Source organism: Hypanus sabinus, chromosome 22 (assembly GCF_030144855.1).
Source record: "Hypanus sabinus isolate sHypSab1 chromosome 22, sHypSab1.hap1, whole genome shotgun sequence".
In the NCBI taxonomy this organism is placed as follows: Eukaryota; Metazoa; Chordata; class Chondrichthyes; order Myliobatiformes; family Dasyatidae; genus Hypanus; species Hypanus sabinus.
Window position 1 is genome coordinate 49,747,591 of NC_082727.1, and position 23,311 is coordinate 49,770,901.

Below are 23,311 nucleotides of genomic sequence, written 5' to 3' on the forward strand. Positions count from 1 at the left end.
CTTCAATGGTCCACTGTCCTTTATTAGATTCCTTTTTCTTCAGCACTTTACCACTTCCAGCTTCTTCAGCCACCCATCCCCCACTCACACACTGATCAACAGCTAACTTGTACTCCTTTCTCTCTCCCGACCCTCATTCGTCTCCTTTCTTTCCAGACTGAGACCAAAAGACAGACCGAATGGTCCAATCTTGCTCTATCAATTCTGCTTCACCATTCAGTCATGGCTGATTTATTATCCCTCTCAACCCCATTCTCCTGTCTTGTATTATTCTAAATAATCAAGAACCAATCAACTTCCATCTTAAACATACTCAATGACTTGGCCTATGGAACTCATTGCCGCATAGCTATCTGATGAATGAAACAGGAGATGCTGATTTGAAAATGGGTGTGTGAGGTGTTTATTTAACAAACAGTGAAACACTAAATTGGGTATCTAGTTAAACAAGTATTTGTCTTAGCTATCCAAAACCACTACACCACACATTGTTACCCTTTAAATGAACAGGTGCTGTTAAACCTGCCTGATATGTAACCCAAGAAGTAAGCATATGACTAACAGGTACTTAACTAAACAAACTTCGGGGGTGGGTAGTTTGCCGGCTATGTCTGCAGTGCTTTTTTTCTTTGCTACTCACGGACCAGACTGAATAGTGAGTCTTCAGAATGAATTGAAAGATCTCAGTCAGTGCTGTATTATTCTGAGTGAATCACCATTGATGGCTCAGAGCAAGAGACCATAAGATATAGGAGAAGAATTTTAGGTCATTTGGCCCATTGAGTCTGCTCCACCAAGGCTGATTGTTTTCTTCCTTCTTCAGCCCCACTCCCTGGTCTTCTCCCCATAACCTTTAATGCCATGTCCAATCAAAAACCTATCAAGCTCTGCCTTAAAGACACCCAATGACCTGGCCTCCACAGCTGCCTTTGGTAACAAATTCCACAAATTCACCACTCTCTGCTAAAGAAATTTCTCTGCACCTCTGTTTTAAATGGATGCCCCTCTATCCTGAGGCTGTGTCCTCTTGTCCTAGACTCCCCCAGCATGGGAAATATCACACAGACTCAGAACCATCAGACATTCCTCCTATGATAAACTTTTCACTTTCGATATCATCCTTGAGATCCTCTGAACCAAAGCCAGAACATCTTTTCTCGGATGTGGAGCCCAAAACTGTTCACAAGACTCAAAGGTGAGGCCTCACCAGTGCCTTATGTAGCCTCAGCATCCTATCTTTGCTCTTGTATTCTAGACCTCTTGAAATGAGTGCTAACATTGCATTTGTCTTCCTCAGCACTGACTCTTCCTGCAAGGGTATTCTGCACGAGGTCTCCCAAATTCCTTTGCATCTCAGATTTTTGGATTTGCTCCCCATTTAGAAAATTATCTGCACAGTTATTTCTACTACTAAAGTGCATTGCCATGCATTTTCCAACACTGCATTTGTCACTCAAAGCAAGCAACTTCTCAAAGACTGAAGCGCGCCGCGAAGAAGGGTCTTGGTCTGAAATGTTTTTCCACCTCCAAAGATGCAGCCTGACTTGCTCTGTGTGTGCACACTCACCTGTTGAATCTCTTGTGTTTGTAACTGATTCCACATTTTTTTCAAAATTTGTTAAAACACTGGTCTTTTTCAGAATTAAATTCATATAAGTACTAAAACACTCTGCATTTCCTATTTGGGGGACATGTTAAATGTCAACTGTAACTTCACAATTACTCACTTTCCTTAACTTGCCTCTCCACAGATTGTTGAGCAATTAAAATAACACCTTGTAACAGTTGCTTAAAATAACATATGTTCATGTGACACTGTTTGCCAGTGTTAACTTACACTGTAGTCCTACATTTTCACTCATTAACACTTAACTTACAGGACAATTTATCTCTAAAAATACCGCATTCTAAAACCTTACACAATTATGCTCTTTCACAGATTTTACTTGTGATATACTAACTTCTTCCAACAGAAACTTAAACAAAGGATGAAATTCTAATAATTTCGGTTTCATGACTGTAAATTGAGCCTTAACTTGAAAATTATCCCATACTTAATATCATTTTAAATCCACTGGCTGAATGAATCTGTTAAGACAAGCAAAAAGCTTTTTATATTCCTGTACATGCAGACCCTAGGTTACGAATGAGTTCGGTTCCTGAGTCCATCTTTAAAGTCAGATTTGTATGCAAGTCGGAACAAGTACATCCAGTATTATTTAGCGTCAGTTAGTCAAACATTTGTCTTAGTATATATGTTACCTTTCTATGCATCTAAAACACTTAAGAAACACATGTATTCCAATAATTAAACCACTGCGTTGCTTAGTAATAATTGTAGCTTTCATCGGGGCAGGGCCTTTCACATGCTCCATTATTCCCACTTTATCCTTTAAAATTGTTCCAATCATTGACCGACTGTAGCCTAATGCTTTTCCAATGACTGATGACATTTAATCTCTTTCCAAATGCTTTTATTATTTCCACTTTATTTTCAATCATGATTGCTTCCCATCAACAGAACAGAAACATGGCGGGCGGCTAAGTCCGCTGGGTCCTAAGGACCACTGCATTGAATTCCCCGGCTCCTAAACTCCACTGCACTGAGACAGGTTAAATGGGACAAGTGGGGGCTGTGCTGGGGTTGGGTATTTGCTCCTTCACAATATTCCGCATGGGAATTTAAACTGGGGGTGGTATTTTTTTTAAAAAGAGGTCGAGCTGCGCGCTTGACATCAACCTGGCATGGGAGCTGTCTATCACTGGATTGAACTCATTCTTGAGCCTGGCGCTGATCTCACTGTGCCACCAGCCAACCGGAACCAGGTGAGGGGGGGGGGGGGGAGGTCAGGGTGAATCTTGCTAAGAAAAATTTAAGCCAAATACAAAGTTACACACTCAGTGTCAACGGCAACAACTTAAAATAGCAGATGGCATTCTCCTTCCTCAGTTTGTAAGTATGAGTTGTCCGTAAGTCAGGTGTTCGTAACTCGGACTACCTGTATAAAAAAAAATCTTAAATTTGCTAATTGAGGTAATAATTTGAAATTTGTACCCCTGAAGATATGCACTTACTGCCTTTGTCAATGTATTGAATGATTTTTACAATTCACAGTAAAAGAAATTTTGACCAGGGGTGCTCAAATATTTGCATGCCACCATATAAAGCTTTGAAAATTGCATCACCTAGCCTTTCCTAATGATGACTGTGAACAAGCCATAGCCCTAACAAGCTAATTAAGGTCTGAACTTGGGTAAAAGTTATGAGAGCTCAAATCTCTTGGGGTGCCCAAACTTTTGCATGCCACTGTATTTACAGCTGATAGGTCCACGTAATTTTATATTTAGAGAACATAAAATTACTTGTCTTTTGCAGGTATACTTATGTACATATCAGTAATACAGGCTCTATAGTTGGGGAAAACAAACATAATTCAACATACTAGGTAAGTGAACGATAATAAGACTGGAATCATTCTATATAGGGTTTCTCAAATTATGAAATATTTTCCAATTCACAAGTACTAGAGTAACAGTTGTGCTTTTTCTGCGTAATGGCACATAAAGTAAATATTATCTACTTAAGAATAAATATTTCAAACTCTGAAACTGTTAATATTTTTGTCTTTATTTATAGAGTCAGTTGTGAATTATGAATGATCTAGATTCATGGTTACCATTATTACAGAAAATGTTAAAATTGTGGTTCAGAATTGATTAAGATTAAAAAACTGAAGAAAGAGTTAGCATTACTTGGCATATTCCATTTCCCATGTTTGACCCTATTAAATAAATCTAAAACATGATCTTTAGCAAATAAAAAATACAATAGTTTACAGTCGGTAAGCTTCAAAATCTAAAAGCTGTTAGTATAAAGAATTCATTTGCAGAATTATACTAAGCCAATGTAAGAAAAGTTGACACCATAAAACAAGTATTAAAATTTTCAGCATCATATATATATACAAACTTCTGTACATAATGATTACACCCCATGAACAAAGCAGAAATTTGATCATTTTACCCGTCTTATTTGAAAGTAAGCAAATCTCTGTATCTGAGAATGAAGTAATTGTCAAAAAGCTATTTAAACATAAAGCAAGTAATATATTCCTGTGCTTCTAATGCAAGAGTGATTTTAAATCAGTTTCCAAACAAATGGCAGAAATGTCATCCACTTGGCAATCTTCTCAATATTTATTCCACAAAAGAAGTTTCCACTCTAACTTACAGTTGTTTATAAGCTAACTCAAAGTTAACATTTACTACAGCAACAGAATCTGTAGGTGAAGAAAGTGGTTTTCTCCTACTGCTGTAGAAAATAATTCCAATTGCTGACATCGTATGTAAAAATGGGGTAAATTATTTAGTACAGTTTCTTTGCTGAAAAGAGAAAAGAATGGAAATGACTGAAATTCCTGCCTTTTGGAATTGAATTCTATGAGCCAGACTTGGGAGTGAATACAGTATCAGAGCATCATTGTACAATTCCAGAATCTACAGATGCTTGCCTTCGAGCTGACTTTGGAGGAGGTGGAGGTGGTGTCTTGCTTGGCAGAGGAGGAGGACCCTGTTGGAAAGAATAATTTTGGTGAGCTGCTATTTTTATGTAGCATTTCTGGCAGTGACCTTTGAGTCTTTAATCATGAGTAGACAATACATTTAATGCTAGTGTACCAGCACACTGGAGATTATTGGCAATTTCAAATCATTGATGGTATTAATTTCTGTTTTTCTTCTTGCGGCTGTTTGAATGTTCTCCTGTGACCGTGCGGGTTTCCTCCCACAGCACAAAGGTGCGCCGCTGGTAGGTTAATTTGTAACTGTAAATAGTCCTATGATTAGGCCAGGATTAAATTGGGGGATTGCTGGGTAGCACAGCCCAAAGGCCTTGAAGAGCCTATTCCGTGCTGTATCTCAATAAGTAAACAAACAATGGATCAGAATTTAACATGGTGTGACAATTCTTGTGTGCAAATATTACCATAACTACAAAAGACTAGAGATAAATGTATTTAAAAATACAAATTCAAAAGCTGATTTCTGAATTATACCACACATTGGTTGGGCAAAAGCAGCATTTTACTTTTGGTTTCAATATCGAAATTCTGTGGATACTTTGATATTGCTATGTTTATTTGTGTATGCATACTAAATATTGCCACTTTGTCAGTGAAAATCGAACACTGAAATGAGGAGTTTCATTCCTTCAAGTTTTAATTTCTGTTTTTTAAAATATATTCCTTATTTCACTTAATCAGCCTTTCATTCCCTTTTAATATACCTGATTAAGCATGTTTCTGCCCAAATCCTTACATTGCTTAGTTTGAAATATCTCCAGCTCACCAGTAAGGGAATATGCAATTGCTTGATATAGTCAGCCAAATAGTCTAAAAGATCAAAATGAGCAAACTGCCATGCAGAAATGCTTGAAATTTAACTGTTACAGTGCAGCTTTAACACTAACTTTAACACTTAGCAGACCAAGTGATATTCCACTTCTATCAGGTGATACATTTTTAGCACAAAAATGTTAATTTAGATAATTCACTTATAAAGGCTAGTGGCAAAATTGCTGGTTAACAAACTGCTTTGCTGCTTTCTTATGTTATTAGTTTAATATACAATAAGTTTTACGTTTTTAGAATGTAAGTATTGCACATGTACTTCCTCTCAGTGAATCTCTGAAGTTCTACATTGACATCGGTGGTGGAGGCCAGATCATTAGGGGTATTTAAAGTAGAGAGAGACACAAATATTTGACAGATCAAGGAATTCAAAACAATGGGTACTGGCATGATTAACAGTTGGCAGCAGCATTGATCAGCCACAAGGAGCTTGGTAATTTACTACTCTTCTTGTTTAATTAGGCTGTGACATTGAGACTATTTGTTTGGCATCAGTCTATTGACCAAAAGTGGTCTATGAGTTTAAAAGAAAACTTTTCAGAATATATAGAAATACTTTTAATAAGAAAGGAGAATTGTCCTGCTGGTTAATTATAGATCAGTAGTTACCCTGGTTTGAGGGAGGGGTGTGGTTGGCGTGGCGAGTTCTTGGCTATCAGTCACAGTTCCATAATCACTAGTGTTGCCTTTGATGGGAAGAGGAGGCGGTATTCCAGTCTGCTCAGAAGTAACAGCACCATTCAACTCCATACCTAGAAACGAACAGGTTGAAATAACGTTGGAATTTTCATCAGGATGCATTCAATTCTAACTTTTTTCCCCAGGTTTTATTAGATTCCAGATTATTTTATGAATTTAATGTAAACTCCCTCCCAAGCTGTCATGCTTCAAAATGAACTCATCCTGCATTATTAGTCCTGGCCTCATAATGGTAAAGTTACTGGATATATATTCTATCAATATTGCCCTCACTTCCATTGGTGACCATTCTGAGGTAATTTTGTCGGAAACTACCTTCAGATGCATGAGCCACAAAACCAAATAATTCAGAATGTTTTAAATTGATTAATTTTGACTAATTTCTTATGTGGATGTCCATATACAACATATAAAATATTGTCTTTACAGTACAAAAGTAACTATTAATAAGCACTAGAATTGTTCCTTTATAAATGTGAAATAAATATTTTCATAAAGCTAGAAAAAAAACATGCGTTCTTCCACATTTCTTCACACTATTTTAATATTGTGCACATATTAAAATTGTGTATATTTCATTTGAATGGGGTCGCTGGCCTTGGTTGGAAATTGTGCAGGTTAGTGGTTTACCATTTAAATCCTTTAGAGCCATTCCTAAATGTCTGATACCTATGGCTAAAATAAAAAAAAACTTTTATTCCTTCCATGCAGGTACAAACATGGTATCTACTTTATGAAGAAATAATGTCACATAACAATGTACAATTGTTTTGCCTCCCATACATGAAGGGACTGCTGACACGAAATTGAAATTCTTTTCAATGAATTCAAGCAGTGCGACGTTCTTGGATATCCAAGAACGAACAAAAGATGAACTTGAGAACAAGGTCTCGGGATCCGCTCTTTGAGACCTAGCCATCACTCACAGACCGTTCTACTTTGGGAGAACAGCCATGGCATCTACACCTCCAGGATAAATGTCAGCAAGAGGCGTCAGGTAAAGCTGCAGGAGTATTACATGAGTAACTGGTGGACATATTAAGTGTATCCAATTTATAAAAAAAATAATTCAAATGAAATTTCAAAGACATAAGTGATATGCAACTTACTGATGATTACCCTGCTAACATATCATTCACTGACAACCCTGGGCAATGTGTTTTCCATCTAATACTAATTCTGTCTGCCTACCCAATGTACAGAATTCAAAGACAATGCAGGCAGTAACAACACTCAGTGACCACTTTATGGTATCTAATAAAGTGGCCACTGAGTATACTGTATGTTTGTGGTCATCTGCTGCTGTAACCCATCCAGTTTAAGGTTTGACATGTGCATTTAGAGACTCTCTTCTGCACACTACTGTTTTAGCACGTTTTTATCAGTTGCCATTGTCTTCGTATCAGCTTGAACCAGTCTGGCTGTTCTCATCCGACCTCTCATTAATAAGGCATTTTCTCCCACTGAACTGACACTCACTAGAATTTTTTTGTTGTTTTTTTTGCACGATTCTCTGTAAACTCTGGAGACTGCTGTATGTAAAAATCCCAGGAGATCAGCAGTTTCTGAGATACCCAAACCACCCCATATGGCACCAGCAGTCATTTCACAGTCAGTCACTTAGATCACATTTCTTCCCCATTCTGAAGTTTGATCTGAATAATAATTGAACCAATTGACCATGTCTGCATGCTTTTATACACTGAGTTGCTGCCACATGATTGATTAGATTTTTGCATTAATGAGCAGGTGTACTTAATAGAATCGCCACTGTGTAGTCAGCATTAACATCAAGAAATCAATTTTAACACTGATTGTAAAATATAAATTGTAATAGATTCTGCCCCATTTGAAAGTTAAAGCAAGAATAGTTTGTGCAGATTTCCCCCCCACTTTTTTTAGGCTGTGGTAATTTTGTGCCAACGGAATTATTTTCTTACTCTGTGTACTGCTCACAACTCCAAACACTTCCAACAAATCTGTATTTCTTTTCTACAGTCCTAGTCTACTGTACATTCTATGGTTGTTGTGTACTATCTTCCTATTGCTCTTCAAACTGTTTCATTTAAGTGAATGCAGTGAATTCATGCTGATTTTGGATTTAATCCATTCAGAAAGATCCCAAGTTCTAGTAAATACTTGTTAACATTACACTTTCAATTGTTGACCTATACATGTTGCTATGCTCCAATGGGCACACTAGATGGTCTTTAGCTATTGTGTGACAAAGACTATTTCATCAAATATTGGTAGTGTCCAAGGCACTTGCCCAATGGGCACCTCATTTTTTCAGGGACATATTGCCCTGGACTTCCTAGCAGTATACAATTGTCAGGAATTGTAGATGTGTTTGGGTTGACGATCAAGAATGTGGCATTAGGGCTCCTGAGGGCTTGAAGGGTAGAAGCTATGTATGGGACTCAATTTAGTGGGATACCATTTTAACATAAAACTGGTAAAATCCTGTTTTAACACAACCAAGAGAACATCTGCAGCTGCTGGAGGAATTCAGCAGGTCAGGTAGCATCAATGGAGAAGAGTAAACAGTTGATGCTTTAGGCCAAGACCCTTCATCAGGACTGGAGAGGGTAAGATATGAAGTCTGAGTAAGAAGGTGGGATGGAAGAAGAAATACAAGGTAGTAGGTGATGGGTGAAGTAAAGTGCTGGAAAGTCAATTGGTGAAAGAGAGAAAAGGCTGGAGAAGGCAGAACCTGTTCTATTCAACTGATGTTGTAATTTCTGCTGATATATAAACAACCTGGGATTTTATTTTATCTGACATGACAGTCCATGGCTGCCTCTTTTGCTGCGATGAGGTCACACTCAAGTTGTCGGAGTAACAGCTTAAATTCCGTTCTGGAAATCTCCAACTTGATGGCATGAACATCAATTTCTCAAATTTCCAGTAATTGCCTCCTCCCTTCAGCATTCCATTCCCATTTCCCTCTCTCACCTTACCTGCCCATCACCTCCCTGTGGTACTCATCTCCCTTCCCTTTCTTCCATGGCCTTCTGTCCTCTCCTATCCAATTTCCCCTTCTCCAGCCCTATATCTCTTTCACCAGTCAACTTTCCAGCTCTGCTGAGTTCCTCTAGCATTTTGTGTGTGTTGTCTGAAGATCTAGTTCCACTAGGAGTATGTAAAGATGTTTGCTCCTGGGACAACTTGGTCTACTCTATGTCAGATGTGCAGGCACAACATATGTCAGGATGTCACCTAGTTACATCTTGCAAAGGGATGCAAAAGGACTTGGAAATGGATATTATCATGTTAAACTCCATGGCAAGTACAGTGTTAAATAGAATACTGAATTGAATACCCAACGCAATCTAATTCCAGGCAATTTCCCCACTCACTAGCTAGAAGTTTGATACATAATTGAACATTCCAAAGAAACAATAGAACCACAGATTTATAAAGCATAGAAACAGGCCCTTCTGCCACCACAACCATGCTGAGCTTTTTAACCATCAATCTATTTACCTGAAATAGTGCCATATGTTTAATGACTTCTCTAAGTGTCTGCCTAAATGTTACTTAGTAATTTTAATTGCATATGATTCTATCACTTCCTCTGGCATTTTGATTCCAATACTGACCTCCCAGTGTGTTCAAAACTTAACTCTTCCGTCCCGTTTTAAATTTGTTCTTCTCACTTTAAACCATCTTGATTTTGAAACCCCACATGGGAAAAAAACTTACTTTCATAAAAATTGTTTCTGAACTTACAGTAAAGTACTTACTCAGGCCAGGTTGTAAGGCAAATGACAACTTAGTTCTGGGAGTTCCTGGATTTGATGCTGAAGATGCAGAAAACCTTCTATCAGCTGCCAGTATATTAATCACTTGGCTCTTTGGTCTTTGTGGTCGTAATGGACTGATCTGAAAAGGAAGAGGCAAGTTGTGCCATCATGAAAAGCCCTACAGTTTTAGTAGAGTCAACTTCTATTACAAATCATGAGCAAGTTGTCACGTGAGAATTTAAGGATCAATTCTGATTCATGCCAACTTAATATTATCATATCAATTCATGTAAAAGCAGCATTAGTTCACATTATAAATGGGCAAGGGACTGGGCTGGGCAGAGAGGATATTCCAAACTTTGATGTCTTTAGTGAGAATAGTAAAAGGAATGTTGCATTTCTAGTATTCTAAACTAAGGAAGGCAAAAAAACAAGCTGAAGTTTTAACTTGTTGGTATTGAACTATCTTTTGATTGCAACTGAATCAAATGCTAATTTAATCCATACGTTTCTAACTTCATGGTTTCTACTGCTACAAAGGGTGAAAATAGCAATTATTACTAGTAGTAAGAGCTTAATTGGCCACAATGGTTAAATGGGACTTGTGAGTAACTGGATGAGTGTGTTTTGATCCGGGTACCTTACCAATTTTGTTTTGAAATGTACCTAGCTTAAGACATCAAAAGGATTAAATACTCATCCTGAATCTCTTATGTTTTGTGATATTGCTTTTGCGTCCACTTGCTATTTTTTCTAATTTCTCAATAACTGACCACTGCCATGCTCTTAGTTACTTTTCAGGCATTTTACTTAAGCACTGAATTTCTTCATTAAATATCTGTACTTTTAAACATAATGTTGTGAACACTGAATGCAAATCCATTATCCTTCATTGACGATCAGATGTGAGGTTAGGATGTTAGGTAGTTTACTACTCAAAATGTAGAGAGAGTTTTTCCAAGATGAAAATTTTCAATAGCAATTTGCATAACATTTTTCAATGTCAACTGTTCAGATTTTTAATGCTATGTTGCCTCATCTGTACTTATAAAGTACAATGCTAAATGTTTCTTGCAGTCATTAAAGCAGTAGCTCCTAATTATTTCATGGCTCACAGTAGCTGCATTTTAAATAGACAGAAAAAACGGTGAATATTTAGAAGAGTTATTTAATACAGTAATTGACAGAAACTCAGTTCACAAATTATCATGCAATTACCGTTTCAGAGAGAATCACTGCTTCTGTAGATTGGCTGGAAGTATCAGTTGCTTTAAGTTCTTTGTCAAACATTTCTTGGTGTTTGCTGTTCCTTTTCTCTTTCTTTTTCTCTCGCTTATCCCTGTCAAAATCATCCTTATCCAATTTATCCTGAGATCTTGAATGCATCTTCTTTGGGAGAAGAGGCTCTAGAATAAATCTAAAATAAATGATATTGAGCAAAGGAAAATGTATAAATAAACTTGTTATAACTGGTTAAGGGTGCTATTGTAGTATTGTGGCTAGTGCTGTTACAAGCTAAGTGTGTCAGATTTCAGAGTTCAATTCCAGTACTGCCTGCAAGGAGTTTGTACATTCTTCCCATGATCGCCTTGGTTTCCTCTTGGTGCTCTGGCTTCCTCCCACTTTCCCAAGACATGCCAGTTAATAAGTAAATTGGTCACTGTAAATTGTCCTGTGATTAGGCTAGTGTCAAATAGGTGAGTTGCTGGGCGGCGTGGCTCACTGGGCCGGAAGAGCCTGTTTTGCTAGATGAAAAAAAATGAGCAGAGTATAATCTATTTTCTGGAGCAAATGTATTTCTCATGGAATCTGTAAATTTCTAATGCAGCATCTATAATCTAAATAATTTTGTTAAGCAATCTGGATATTAAAATACTTATGACATTCTTTCTTTATTGAAAAGAATGTAAAACCTAATGAGGTCAGTACTTTGTTTGAATTTTCCATTTTAATGTTCTCAATAATTTTTTTGCTGGTGATATTGGCCAGACTTCGCCCACAAGCATGCTGCTTAACCATCTGCTAAATCCATGACTCCCTTGAATGGGTCTCCTTGAAGCAGCCATCCAAATTCTCATTATCAATGCTTTCCTGACATAAACCTCATCAGATTTCTGATGCCAAAACACGCCTCTAAGAGAAATGTCAAAAACAAATTTTACAGCCTAATAGTCCATGACTCCTGCATTTCAAAAATTTTAATAGCTTGATAACATGCCTATAAAAAGTATTTGCCTCCCTTGCAAGTTTTTCATGTTTCATTGTTTTACAACATTGAATCACAGTGAATTTACCTTGGCTTATTTGACACTGATCAACAGAAAAGACTCTTGTGTCAAAGTGAAAACAAATTTATACAAATTGGTCACAATTTATTACAATTACTAAACAAAATAATTGATTGCATAAGTACTCACCCCCTTCAAGTCAGTATTTAGTAGATGTACCTTTGATGGCAATTACCGCCTTCAATCTGTGTCAATAGGTCTTTATCAGCAAATGAACACTGCAATTTTTCCCCATTCTTCTTTACAAAACTGCTCAAGCTTTGTCAGATAGTATGGAGATTGAGTGACTAGCCCTTTTCAAGTCCAACCACAAATTCACAATTGGATTGAGGTCTGGACTCTGACTTAATTTTGTTGTTTTTAAGCTATTCCTGTGTAGCTTTGGCTTTACGCTTGAAGTCATTGTCTTGCTGGAAAACAAATCTTCTCCCAAATCGCAGTTTTCTTGCAGACTACATCAGGATTTCCCTGAATTTTGCTGCATTCATTTTACCCTATACCTTCACAAGCCTTCCAGGCTTGCCACAGAGAAGCATGATGCAGTCACCACCAGGATTCAAGGTAGGGATGGTGTATTTTTGATGATGTGTGGTGTTTGGCTTACACCAAGCATAGTGTTTACTCTGATAGCCAAAAAGCTCAATTTTAGTTTCATCAAACCATAGGACCTTCTTCCAACTAACTTTAGAGTCTCTCACATGCCTTCTGGGAAACTCTAGCTTGAGATTTCATGAGTTTTTTTCTCTTTGCCACTCTCCCATAAAGCTGCGACTGGTGAAGCACCCGGATAACAGGTATTAAATTGTCACGCAGGTGAGACACTGCTAGAAAATTCAGCAGTCTAATGAACAAGGAGGCAATTAAAAAGAGAGAGAGAGGACTCTGACTTGGCTTTGATAACACTTTTAATTGTGACCTTGAGAGAGAGAGTACTGCGCCAGCTGAGACATGAGCTGGGAAGTCACCATGGTAACAGCTCAGAGCAGTTGAGCTAATGGACGGCTGGAATTTCGAATGGATTATAAACAGTTGAGGCTTTTGGTCTGATAACGGCAGAGGAGACGAGGGAGAATTGCATAAGCTACCCGAGAAACCACTGGTGGAGTTTAAGACCACCACGAATGTGGAGGCCACAGACCGATTAATTTCGACCTGTGGTTACCAGTGTGGGTAAGAGCTTGCCTGTGGGGGTCTGCTGGTGGTGAACCCGTGCCGTGAGTTAGTAGACCGTTCCCTAGAAGAGGCTCTGTCCATCTGTGTCTGTGTGGAGTTCACACGAAATGACTCTAAAGACTTCGGAAGCAAGAACGTCTAAGGCTGCCAACGTAAACATCAACTCAATTAGACGCAACACAAAGTGAACTGAACTGCTTAAACTTACCTGACACCGTAAGACCGATATCTACCTCCGGGACTATTATCTTTGTATCCACACACTCATTTATGGATATATAAATTATACATTTACATTTATGGATATATACTCATTTATGGTATATGAATTAATATCATTAAAACCAGATAATATGATACAGGTTATAAACTATAGTTTATAACCTATATCATATTATCTGGTTTTAATGATATTAATTCATAGTAGTAATAAATATAGTCTTAATTTATAGTAAACGAGACCTCCAGGTGTGTTCCGTTTCTGCTGGTCCTTTTCAACTGGTCATGGGATTCATGACAGTATGTGCAGTCACTGAAACTTGTAACTCCTCCAGAGAGTTCTAAGGTCTCTTGGTGGCCTCCCTCACCTCCTTGCATGGTCACACAGTTTTTGTGGACAGCCTGCTCTGGGCAGATTTACAGCTGTGCCGTATTCTTTCCATTTCTTGATAACTGACTGAACTGTACTCCAAAGGATTTTTAGTGGCTTCGAAATTTTCTTGTATCCATCTCCTCACTTGGGCTTTTCAATAAATAACCTTTACGTCGTGTTTTTTGAAGTGTTCTTTTGTCTTCATCGTGTAGTTTTTGCAAGGATACTGATTCACCAGCAGTTGTGCCTTCCACATATAGGTGTATTTTTACTACAATCAACTGAAATACCTTGAATACACATAGGTGATCTCCATTTACTAATTATGCAACTTCTAAAAACAATTGGTTGCACCAATGATGATTTGGTGTGTCATATTAAAGAGGGTAAATACTTATTCAATTAACTATTTTTTTTCATATTTGTCATTAATTTAAATCACTTTGTAGAGATCTGTTTTCACTTTGACACAAAAGAGCTTTTCTGTTGACCTGTGTCCAAAAAGTCAAATTAAATCCACTGTTTCAATGTTGTAAAACAATAAAACATAAATACATCCAAAGGGTGAAGGGTGCCTTTTATGAGCCCTGTACTTATAAAAAATTTAAAGCCAATTGGAAGCATTTAAGTAAACTAAATTAATTTGAACACTGTAATACTTAATACAATTATTCCTCTCCATTTTAAATTTGTCCCTGCACCTGATCTCATGGATGGATTCCCTCTAAACAAATCTAACCTTGTAGGAAGTTACCACACTGCTGTTGTGAATTTCTTGACACATATAAATTAAGTGCTACCATTTCTCTGTAAAATACATGACAATATTTCAATTCAGAAAATGTATGTTAAGATATTATAATACATTCTAATGTGTTTTATGACTATGACAGACTAGAATATCAAAAAATAAAATTATTTCTTTGAAGTAAAATAAGCATTTATGTTCATCCTCCACACCACAATGATTTAAAACTACTGCAGAATTTTAAATTGGAATAATTATTGATTATGTGATATGGATCAAAGCATTATGGCTAACCAAAAGAAGATGCAAGAAATAAATTACATATTAATCTGAACCAATAAATTATTTATAAATTGCTTAGGAAAAATAATAAGCATTATAAATGTATTTCCATACTACTGGATGACTTAATTTCTAATCACATCTGATTAGCCTCTGGCTATATTGTTTATGACTTACAAATTTTTTAAATGATTTATTACTTTCAACCAACAGGATTTTTAAAACCAGTTTTGTTTTGTTGACAAATCAAAACTGCTTCACAATTCAAACTATACAACCAATGATCAACAATTATTACACTAATTCAATATTCAAGATTGTTTACTGTCTTTCCAGTACACAAGTGAAAAGGAGAACAAAATAATTGTTACTCCAGATCTGGTGCACCACAAAAAATACTATAAGATAAAGGACACTATAACAAAAGAAACACCATCAATATAAATATATAAGTTGAAGTCAGAAGTTTACATACACCTTAGCCAAATATATTTAAACTCAGTTTTTCACAATTTCTGACATTCAATCCTAGAAAACATTCCCTGTCTTAGGTCAGTTAGGATCACTACTTTATTTTAAGAAAGTGAAATGTCAGAATAACAGCAGAGAGAATGATTTATTTCAGGTTTTATTTCTTTCATCACATTCCCAATGGGTTAGAAGTTTACATACACTTTGTTAGAATTTGGTAGCATTGCCTTTAAATTATTTAACTTAGGTCCAATGCTTTGGGTAGCCTTCTGCAAGCTTCTTACAATAAGTTGCTGCAATTTTGTTCTATTCCTCCAGACAGAACTGGTGCAACTGAGTCATGTTTGTAGGCCTCCTTGTTCGCACACGCTTTTTCAGTTCTGCCTACAAATTTTCTATTGGATTGAGGTCAGGGCTTTGTGAAGGCCACTCCAATACCTTGACTTTGTTGCCCTTAAGCAATTTTGTCACAACTTTGGAGGTATGCTTGGGGTCATTGTCCATTTGGAAAACCCATTTGTGACCGAGCTTTAACTCCTGGCTGATGTCTTCAGATGTTGCTTCAATATATCCACATAATTTCCTCCCTCATGATGCTATCTATTTTGTCAAGTGCACCAGTCCCTCCTGCAGCAAAGCACCCCCACAACAAGATGCTGCCACCCCCATGCTTCATGGTTGGGATGGTGCTCTTTGGCTTGCAAGCCTCATCCTTTTTCCTCCAATCATAACATGGCCATTATGGCCAAACAGTTCAATTTTTGTTTTATCAGACCAGAGGACATTTCTCCAAAAAGTACAATCTTTGTTCCCATGTGCACTTGCAAACTGTAGTCTGGCTTTTTTATGGCGGTTTTGGAGCAGTGGCTTCTTCCTTGCAGGTTATGTCGATACTGGACTCGTTTTACTGTGGATATAGATACTTGTCTAGCTGTTTCCTCCAGCATCTTCACAAGGTCCTTTGCTGCTTTTCTGGGATTGATTTGCACTTTTCGTGCCAAAGTACATTCATCTCTAGGAGACAGAATGTGTCTTCTTCCTGAGTGGTATGATGCCTGCGTGGTCCCATGGTGTTTATACTTGTGTACTATTGTTTGTATAGATGAACACGATACCTTCAGGCGTTTGGAAATTGCTCCCAAGGATGAACCAGACTTGAGGAGGTCCACAATTTTTTTTTTTCTGAGGTCTTGGCTGATTTCTTTTGATTTTGTATGTAAACTCCTGACCCACTGGAACTGTGATATAGTCAACTAAAAGTGAAATAATCTGTATACAATTGTTGGAAAAATTACTCGTGTCATGCAAGAAGTAGATGTCCTCAACGTCTTGCCAAAACTATAGTTTGCTAATATGAAATCTGTGGAGTGGTTAAACCTAGAGTTTTAATGACTTCAACCTAAGTGTATGTAAACGTCTGACTTCAACTGTAGCTTATATACATAGATTTTTTGTGTGTGCATGAAGTGACACTAGGCACTGTAATGTTGGTACATAAGGGTGACTTTGACAGGGGACAATAAAGTAGTGGTGATGGGGTGGATTAGTGGGTGAAGGTATTGATCATTAGCCTTACTGCTTGGGGAAGGTAACTGTTTTTGAGTGAAGTGGTTCTGGTGTGGATGCTACGTAGCCTCCTCTCTGATTGGAGTGGAACAAACATTCCATGAGTAGGGTGTGTGGGATCCTTCATGATGATCGTGGCCATTTTACTGCACTGTATGTTACTATGAGTAGGAATTAGGAAATCAAACTAATTTTTGCTTGTTATTTCAGTAATACTTCAGCAGATTAGAATTAAGATTTCAGAGCTTCTAAAATTGCTTGGTCTCATTTATTACTTTTGAAATGTGTAACATTATGACCATTGTTAGTCCTCTTTGTGAAAACTAATGTGTGGAATGAAAATAGAGTATGTTCCTCACTTCTTAGTGATGCAAAGTAACTTACTATTATTATGTTCCAATTATACAATTAGTTCCTAATAAGGTTCTTATCAGAGTCCAGGATTTGCTGCCCAAAGTCTAATACAATCAAAATTTACTGTGTTGATCATTACATTCTGGGTGGTCACTAAAGTACTGGTTATTAACCAGCTTTGGTAAATTGTTAAATAAAATGCACAATGTAGGATCTGCACATTTGCGCATCTTATAGAGTGCTCGTATTGTAGTATCAATTCTGCTGTTCTTATTATCAAACAATTTTTTAAAATCTCTCTCTGGTGGTCTTCAACAACTGTTTTGCTTGTCATTAATCACTTCTATCAATATGTTCCAAATTTATTACTGCTAGTACTAAAATTATCTAATGCTTCATTCCTTAACAATCATCCAATTTTGTAGTTTGTTTTTAACAAATAATAAAATCTCCAAAATTCCATTGATTCCAGAGTTCCAAGGTAGCAAATGTTTGATTATTAATAAAAAAGGGTGTAAGAAAACAGGATACAACTAACCAGTCTGATGTCAGTAGGGAAAATACTACAATTGATTATTAAGCAAGTGGTAATTAAGAACATATAAATTATAGAGTCGGGCAAAGTCAACGTGTATTTTAAAAAAAAAAATCGTATTTAACATATCTGGTATTTTGTTTTGAAGTTATAAGAATAGCAAATGAAGAACCTATGGAATTGGTGTGTATCTTGAAGCTACAGAGGCTATCCATAAATGTTCACAAAAGGGATTTATTGGCAAAAAAAAAATGATTATTATGTTACAGCTGTTAACTATTTTGTTTTGTTTTATTTAACCTTCTCCCCACACATTATTGGTTTAACTTTTACCTCTAATGCTTTAATTATCCCCTTTTCACAATGTTTTAGAAGGATCAGTTATAGGATCACTGCAGTTCATGGTATATGGTTATTTTAATATAATCATGTGCAGATTACAGGAAAAGTGTGATCTCAGGTGACATTAGGCTTTGTTACCTCAGAATGCATGGATGAAGCAGGACAAAATAATTCCCATCTTTATTTCCTATGGTTATGTCCATCAAGCTCCCAGACTTTGGTAATGAGCTTGTATTTCTTAGATCAATGGATATGAGATAGGACACAATAATTCAAGGCATTTATATTCCTTGGATTATAAGGTGACCTCACCAATTTCCTGCTCCAACTAATTTCTGAGAAATTTGACAAATAATATAATGTGATCACATTAATTGTAAAACATACCCATCAGAACCTGGCCTGGACGGGGTACTGTCAGATGACATGGAGGAGACTGATGCAACAGACAGAGGTCTTGGAGTTGATGGCATTGTGAAGGAACGTACCATTGAACGAGGCCGACTTCCTCTGCGTTCATCCAGAGTCTCAGCCTGAGAGTACAAGAATTACTTTGTAGAAACAGATCACCTTTTGAATATATTTAAACATAATGTTAATGGTATTTCAAGAATAAACATGATCCTGTTACATGCAGCTATTCCAAACAAATTGAACATTGCTCAATAACATGAGAAAACTCAAAATTAAGCTCTTTAATTCACTACAGTATTTAAATATTTTCTTCTACATCAAAATTGGTTGCTTATCAATCTGGAGGCTGCCATCTGCAGGGAATTATGACCCACAAAACCTAGCTGGGAATGGAAGTTTGCTTTGACAGCCTAAGTTCTGTGTTTGGGTTGCAGGACAGACCACAACATACTGAATCAAACCTCACTGAATGCAATCTGCTACTCACTCTGATGAAGCACTTGGGGAAAAAAAACACTGAAAGCAACACCAGAATGCTTTATGGATGGGTGTCTTCAATGTCTATCACCAAATGTGACTTGCTGGTCAAATCCTTAAGAACATCTGACCATGAGTTTGGCAGCAGTGACCTGGATGCTCAAGTTCTTATTTTTAAGATTTTGATGTCTTCTTCCAGGCTCCTTAGAGGAAATAGTTCACCTTATCCAATGCTATTGAATCCTTTTATCATGTTCTTGTCATTTCCCTAACTGTTAGCTGTCTATAGGAGGAGGAACAAGAAGTGCCAGTTTATCTCAGAAAGATAGAAACATTATCTATTTGCATGATTCATTGATGATGCTAAATTTGAGCAAATGTGAGAGACATGGTACATTTTGTCTACAGCTGTAGTTCTGAAAAATAAAAAATATAACATTTTCAGCCAGAAGTTTTTCAAGTGCCTGTCTTACTTAAGTAATGATGTGTAACCTTGTTCCATTCTATTTGAAGAAGTTTGTTGCACCCAAATGCTAACTTAGTAATGTACTTTGTGACCTGTGGGAAGGGATTGTATCTTATTTTGTTCATGGGGATTTTTGATCTTGGCAACAGAAATAACATGAATGGATATTGAAATCTAGTTGAAAAAGTGAACTTGCTGTCATATGAAAGATATCTGCTCATTCAATATAGCTCTATTTACATATTGAAAAGAAAGGTTAGCCTATATTATATTTAAGTCATGCTTGACTTAATCTCACCAGCTCTCGATCCAGACACAAGATCTGACATCATAATGTAGTAACTTATCAAGAGATCAGCTATGATCCCATTGAATGGCAGTGCAGGATCGATGGGCCTATATCCTATACTTTACATTATGTTACGAGCTTCATAAGTCATCATATATCAATAAAGCCTATATATATCTTTTGACTGCTGGTGAAATTGGAATAGATTATAACTCTCAAGAGAATGTATTAGGCAATCAGTCTTGTTACGATTATGGCTCCCTATCTCAGCCAGTAAGGTAGATTGATGGGAAGCAGTTTTTGTTATGTTTCCAGTCCTTAAGTTATGAGAATATGTTTTAACAGTATAATCAGGAATCAAGGAAAAAAGGATATAAACCGATCTCTTTTCATCTCTGACTACCACATGAACTTAGACAATATACACTCTTGGAGAAGGAGCTTTGTAAAGTAGGTAAGTTTCTTAGAATTACATCATTATTGCAAGTTTTAAACCAAGGTTCAGTCCGCCTCATCAGAAAAGCATCTTTGGTGCCATTTGTTGGTGAACAGGAAGCACAAGAGACTGAGGGATGCTGAAAGCTGGAACAAGAATCAAACTGTTGGAGGAACCCAGCATATTCAGGGAGTAAGGAACTATCAACATTTCAGGTCAAGACCATGTATCAGGACTGAGAATGTAGAGAGAAAATCCACCCTGAGGATGTGACAGAGGGCTGGTAAATGATAGGTGAAATCAGGTGATTTGGGGGTGGGGGGGTATGATGGACAGATGGGGAAAAGGGAGGTCTGGAGTTAGGAGACAGTGTTGAGTGACACATTCACTCTTTATTCTCCTTATCACTTTTTACCCACCTGCTTCTGTCCCCCATCTCTGTCCTTCCCCCAGCTGGTTCCATATATGTACCTGTCATCATTCACCACTTCTTGGTCCACCTATCATCTACTGGCTCCTGTCTCATCCCCTACTCTTTTTACCGGCTATCTTTCCTCTCTACTCTCAAATCCTGAAGTAGGGTCTCAACCTGAAATATCAACAATTCCTTGTCCTCCATGAATGTTGCTCAATCAACTGAGTTCTTCCAACAGTTTGACTTCTGGTGAAAAGTCTGTTACAGTAAATACAGTACTACCAAACAAACTGATTAACTTCACTGCTGTTTGTGCACACTGCTGGTGCACAAATTTAAACACATTACTTGCTACACTGTTCACTTCTAGACATTTATCAAAAATCTTGAGACTTACTGAACATATTATGAATCACAAACTTTCCCACATGTACTTGTAAAAAAAAAAAGCTGCTTGCTACCTGCAGCATTGTTACTCTATGCTTTAAAAATAAATAATTCTTGTCATTTGATAGCTAATTTTACATTAATATATAATGATTAATACTTATGAATAAAGTAGAATTGCTATTACGCTAATGGACACAATGAACCATATTTGTATGCATACCATATTTAGTTATCTCATGATGTATAGAATTTATAGCCCAGTGATACACGTTTCTTCCCAGTTCCCCAAGATGTTTCTAAGTATCAATGAAAACTGGGGTGAAAATTGAAACCCCTTTTTGTTTCAATAATGCTCCTGCATACTTAAAAGCAGAGAGTAATGTAGCACAGAGGTCCATCTGGCTAGTTGTGCTTCCAAAGCTCTTTGGAAGATTTACAGATAACATCCGTTCTCCTGCTCCTTCTGCAAAACCTGTAAATATTTTCTTTTCAAGTACATATCAATTTCCTTGATTGTTGGAAATAAATGCTTCCAGCTTCTTATAAGATAATGCATTTCAGCCTGTAACAAATTACTGAGATAAAAAAAACTCTCCTTACCTTGTTATGAATTATCTGGTTGCTTACTATTCTGTCAGTGGAAACAGGGAAAAACATTATACTGCTCAAAACAAGAAAATATTGCTAAACAGGAGCAACAACTGAAACTGTTGCTCAATAAGCAGCAATATAGATTAGACTTTCCATAGTATTGCCTATGTACAGCCAGCTGTAGTTAGTGTTATTCATGTTTTCTTGCCATGCTTTAAGCATATCAGAACAAAGCTAATATGAATATGGTTAGCTGACAGTTGAAACTCAGGGTTTGGGTATCAGACTGTGGGAGCGGTGGGTGATGGACGGGGTGCTGTGTAATGTGAGGTGGGGTAGAAAAGGTGGCAAACAGGGCTGAAGGACTGCATTGCTTTTTTAATGTTATACTTCAAATTTACTGAAGCCAAACATTGCAAGATAGAAGCATTAAGTATCAAACCAATATGCAGACCAAGAAATTGTTTGTCATCTACATAGGTACTTTGTTGCACGGCATCAATGACCACTTTGAAAGTAGATTTATCACTTGAAAACGTTAATATCTGTAGCCCAAGACATTGAGGCTGTTAAATTAGCATTATGTATTTAAACTGACACACCCAAAGCAAAATGTTAGGTAAATCAGCCAAGGGAATATGGGGTTGTCAGGGAGTGGCTTCAAGTGATGGGTGCCTAAAAGGATTGTGGCCAGTTCCAAGAGGAGTTGTAGATCAGCCTGGAGGCTGGTAGGTAGGTTGGGTTGACAAATCAGAGGATGGAATGGGTGGTCAAGAAATATGAGAACTGTGCACAATTGGGGATTTGTATCTTTGTCCTGGCACAGAGGTATGATGAGCATGAGGAAATTCACGAGATGGATTTCCAATACCATGACAAGACATGATTAAGGAGGCTTCCTTTACATCATTCTGCTGCAGATCAAGTAGTACTATTAAAATCAGGTTGTTCTGAGAAAGGCTAACAATAGATGCACCACAGAATGATTTTACCAGATGTGCATGAAGAGTAATATCATTCACTGTGTATCTGACATGGAAAATGCATCATCTCTACAAGTGTGATTTGCCACCCAAATCCCAGAGCGGCACTATTCAAACTGAAAATGACTGTAATCACATTGCTCCCTGGAAAAATAAATAATCTTCATATGCATTTGTTTATAAACCAGATGGCCTTACAGCTTAATCTTTCACACCACAAATTTTTATTATTCTCTTCTCAAGTCTTAATTGGAATTAATAGTTCATTTTTTCCATTTGAAATCCTTTACTGAATTCTAAACTGCTTTCATTAGAGTTTTTGGAAATTTTGTATGTCTCCTCTCTGGATTAATAGTATTTTTCCTCTATTGCTTTATTCCTTTAAAATATAACTTCCTTGTATGTCACCATATTATTATGAATTTGGTTTGCCCAATGTATAGTCAATGGCCACTTTGTTCCCGGTGGGCAAATATTGTTATTCCGATTCCCATTCTGACATATCAATTCACAGCCTCCTTTTGTGCCAAAATGATGTCATCAACAGGGTGGAGGAGCAACTGCTTATATTCCATCTGAATAGCCTCCAAGCTGATGGCATGGATATCAATTTCCTCTCCTGGTAAAAAAAAAAATTCCCTCTCCC

At 37.1% G+C, this 23,311-nt stretch overlaps 1 protein-coding gene across 2 annotated transcripts in view; it reads right to left on the reverse strand.

The window, feature by feature from the left end:
• Positions 1-3,607: 3,607 nt before the first annotated feature.
• The window catches only part of dock1 (dedicator of cytokinesis 1), a 549,009-nt gene continuing 529,305 nt past the window's right edge, over positions 3,608-23,311 (reverse strand). For both annotated transcript variants that reach the window (XM_059947697.1, XM_059947695.1), the window contains 5 exons: positions 18,592-18,737; positions 11,072-11,270; positions 9,854-9,992; positions 6,018-6,160; positions 3,608-4,570 (listed from right to left, as the gene is read on the reverse strand). In XM_059947697.1, coding sequence (XP_059803680.1) covers positions 4,478-4,570; positions 6,018-6,160; positions 9,854-9,992; positions 11,072-11,270; positions 18,592-18,737 — 720 coding nt within the window. In that variant the 3' untranslated portion in view covers positions 3,608-4,477. The remainder of the gene's footprint in view (positions 4,571-6,017; positions 6,161-9,853; positions 9,993-11,071; positions 11,271-18,591; positions 18,738-23,311) is intronic.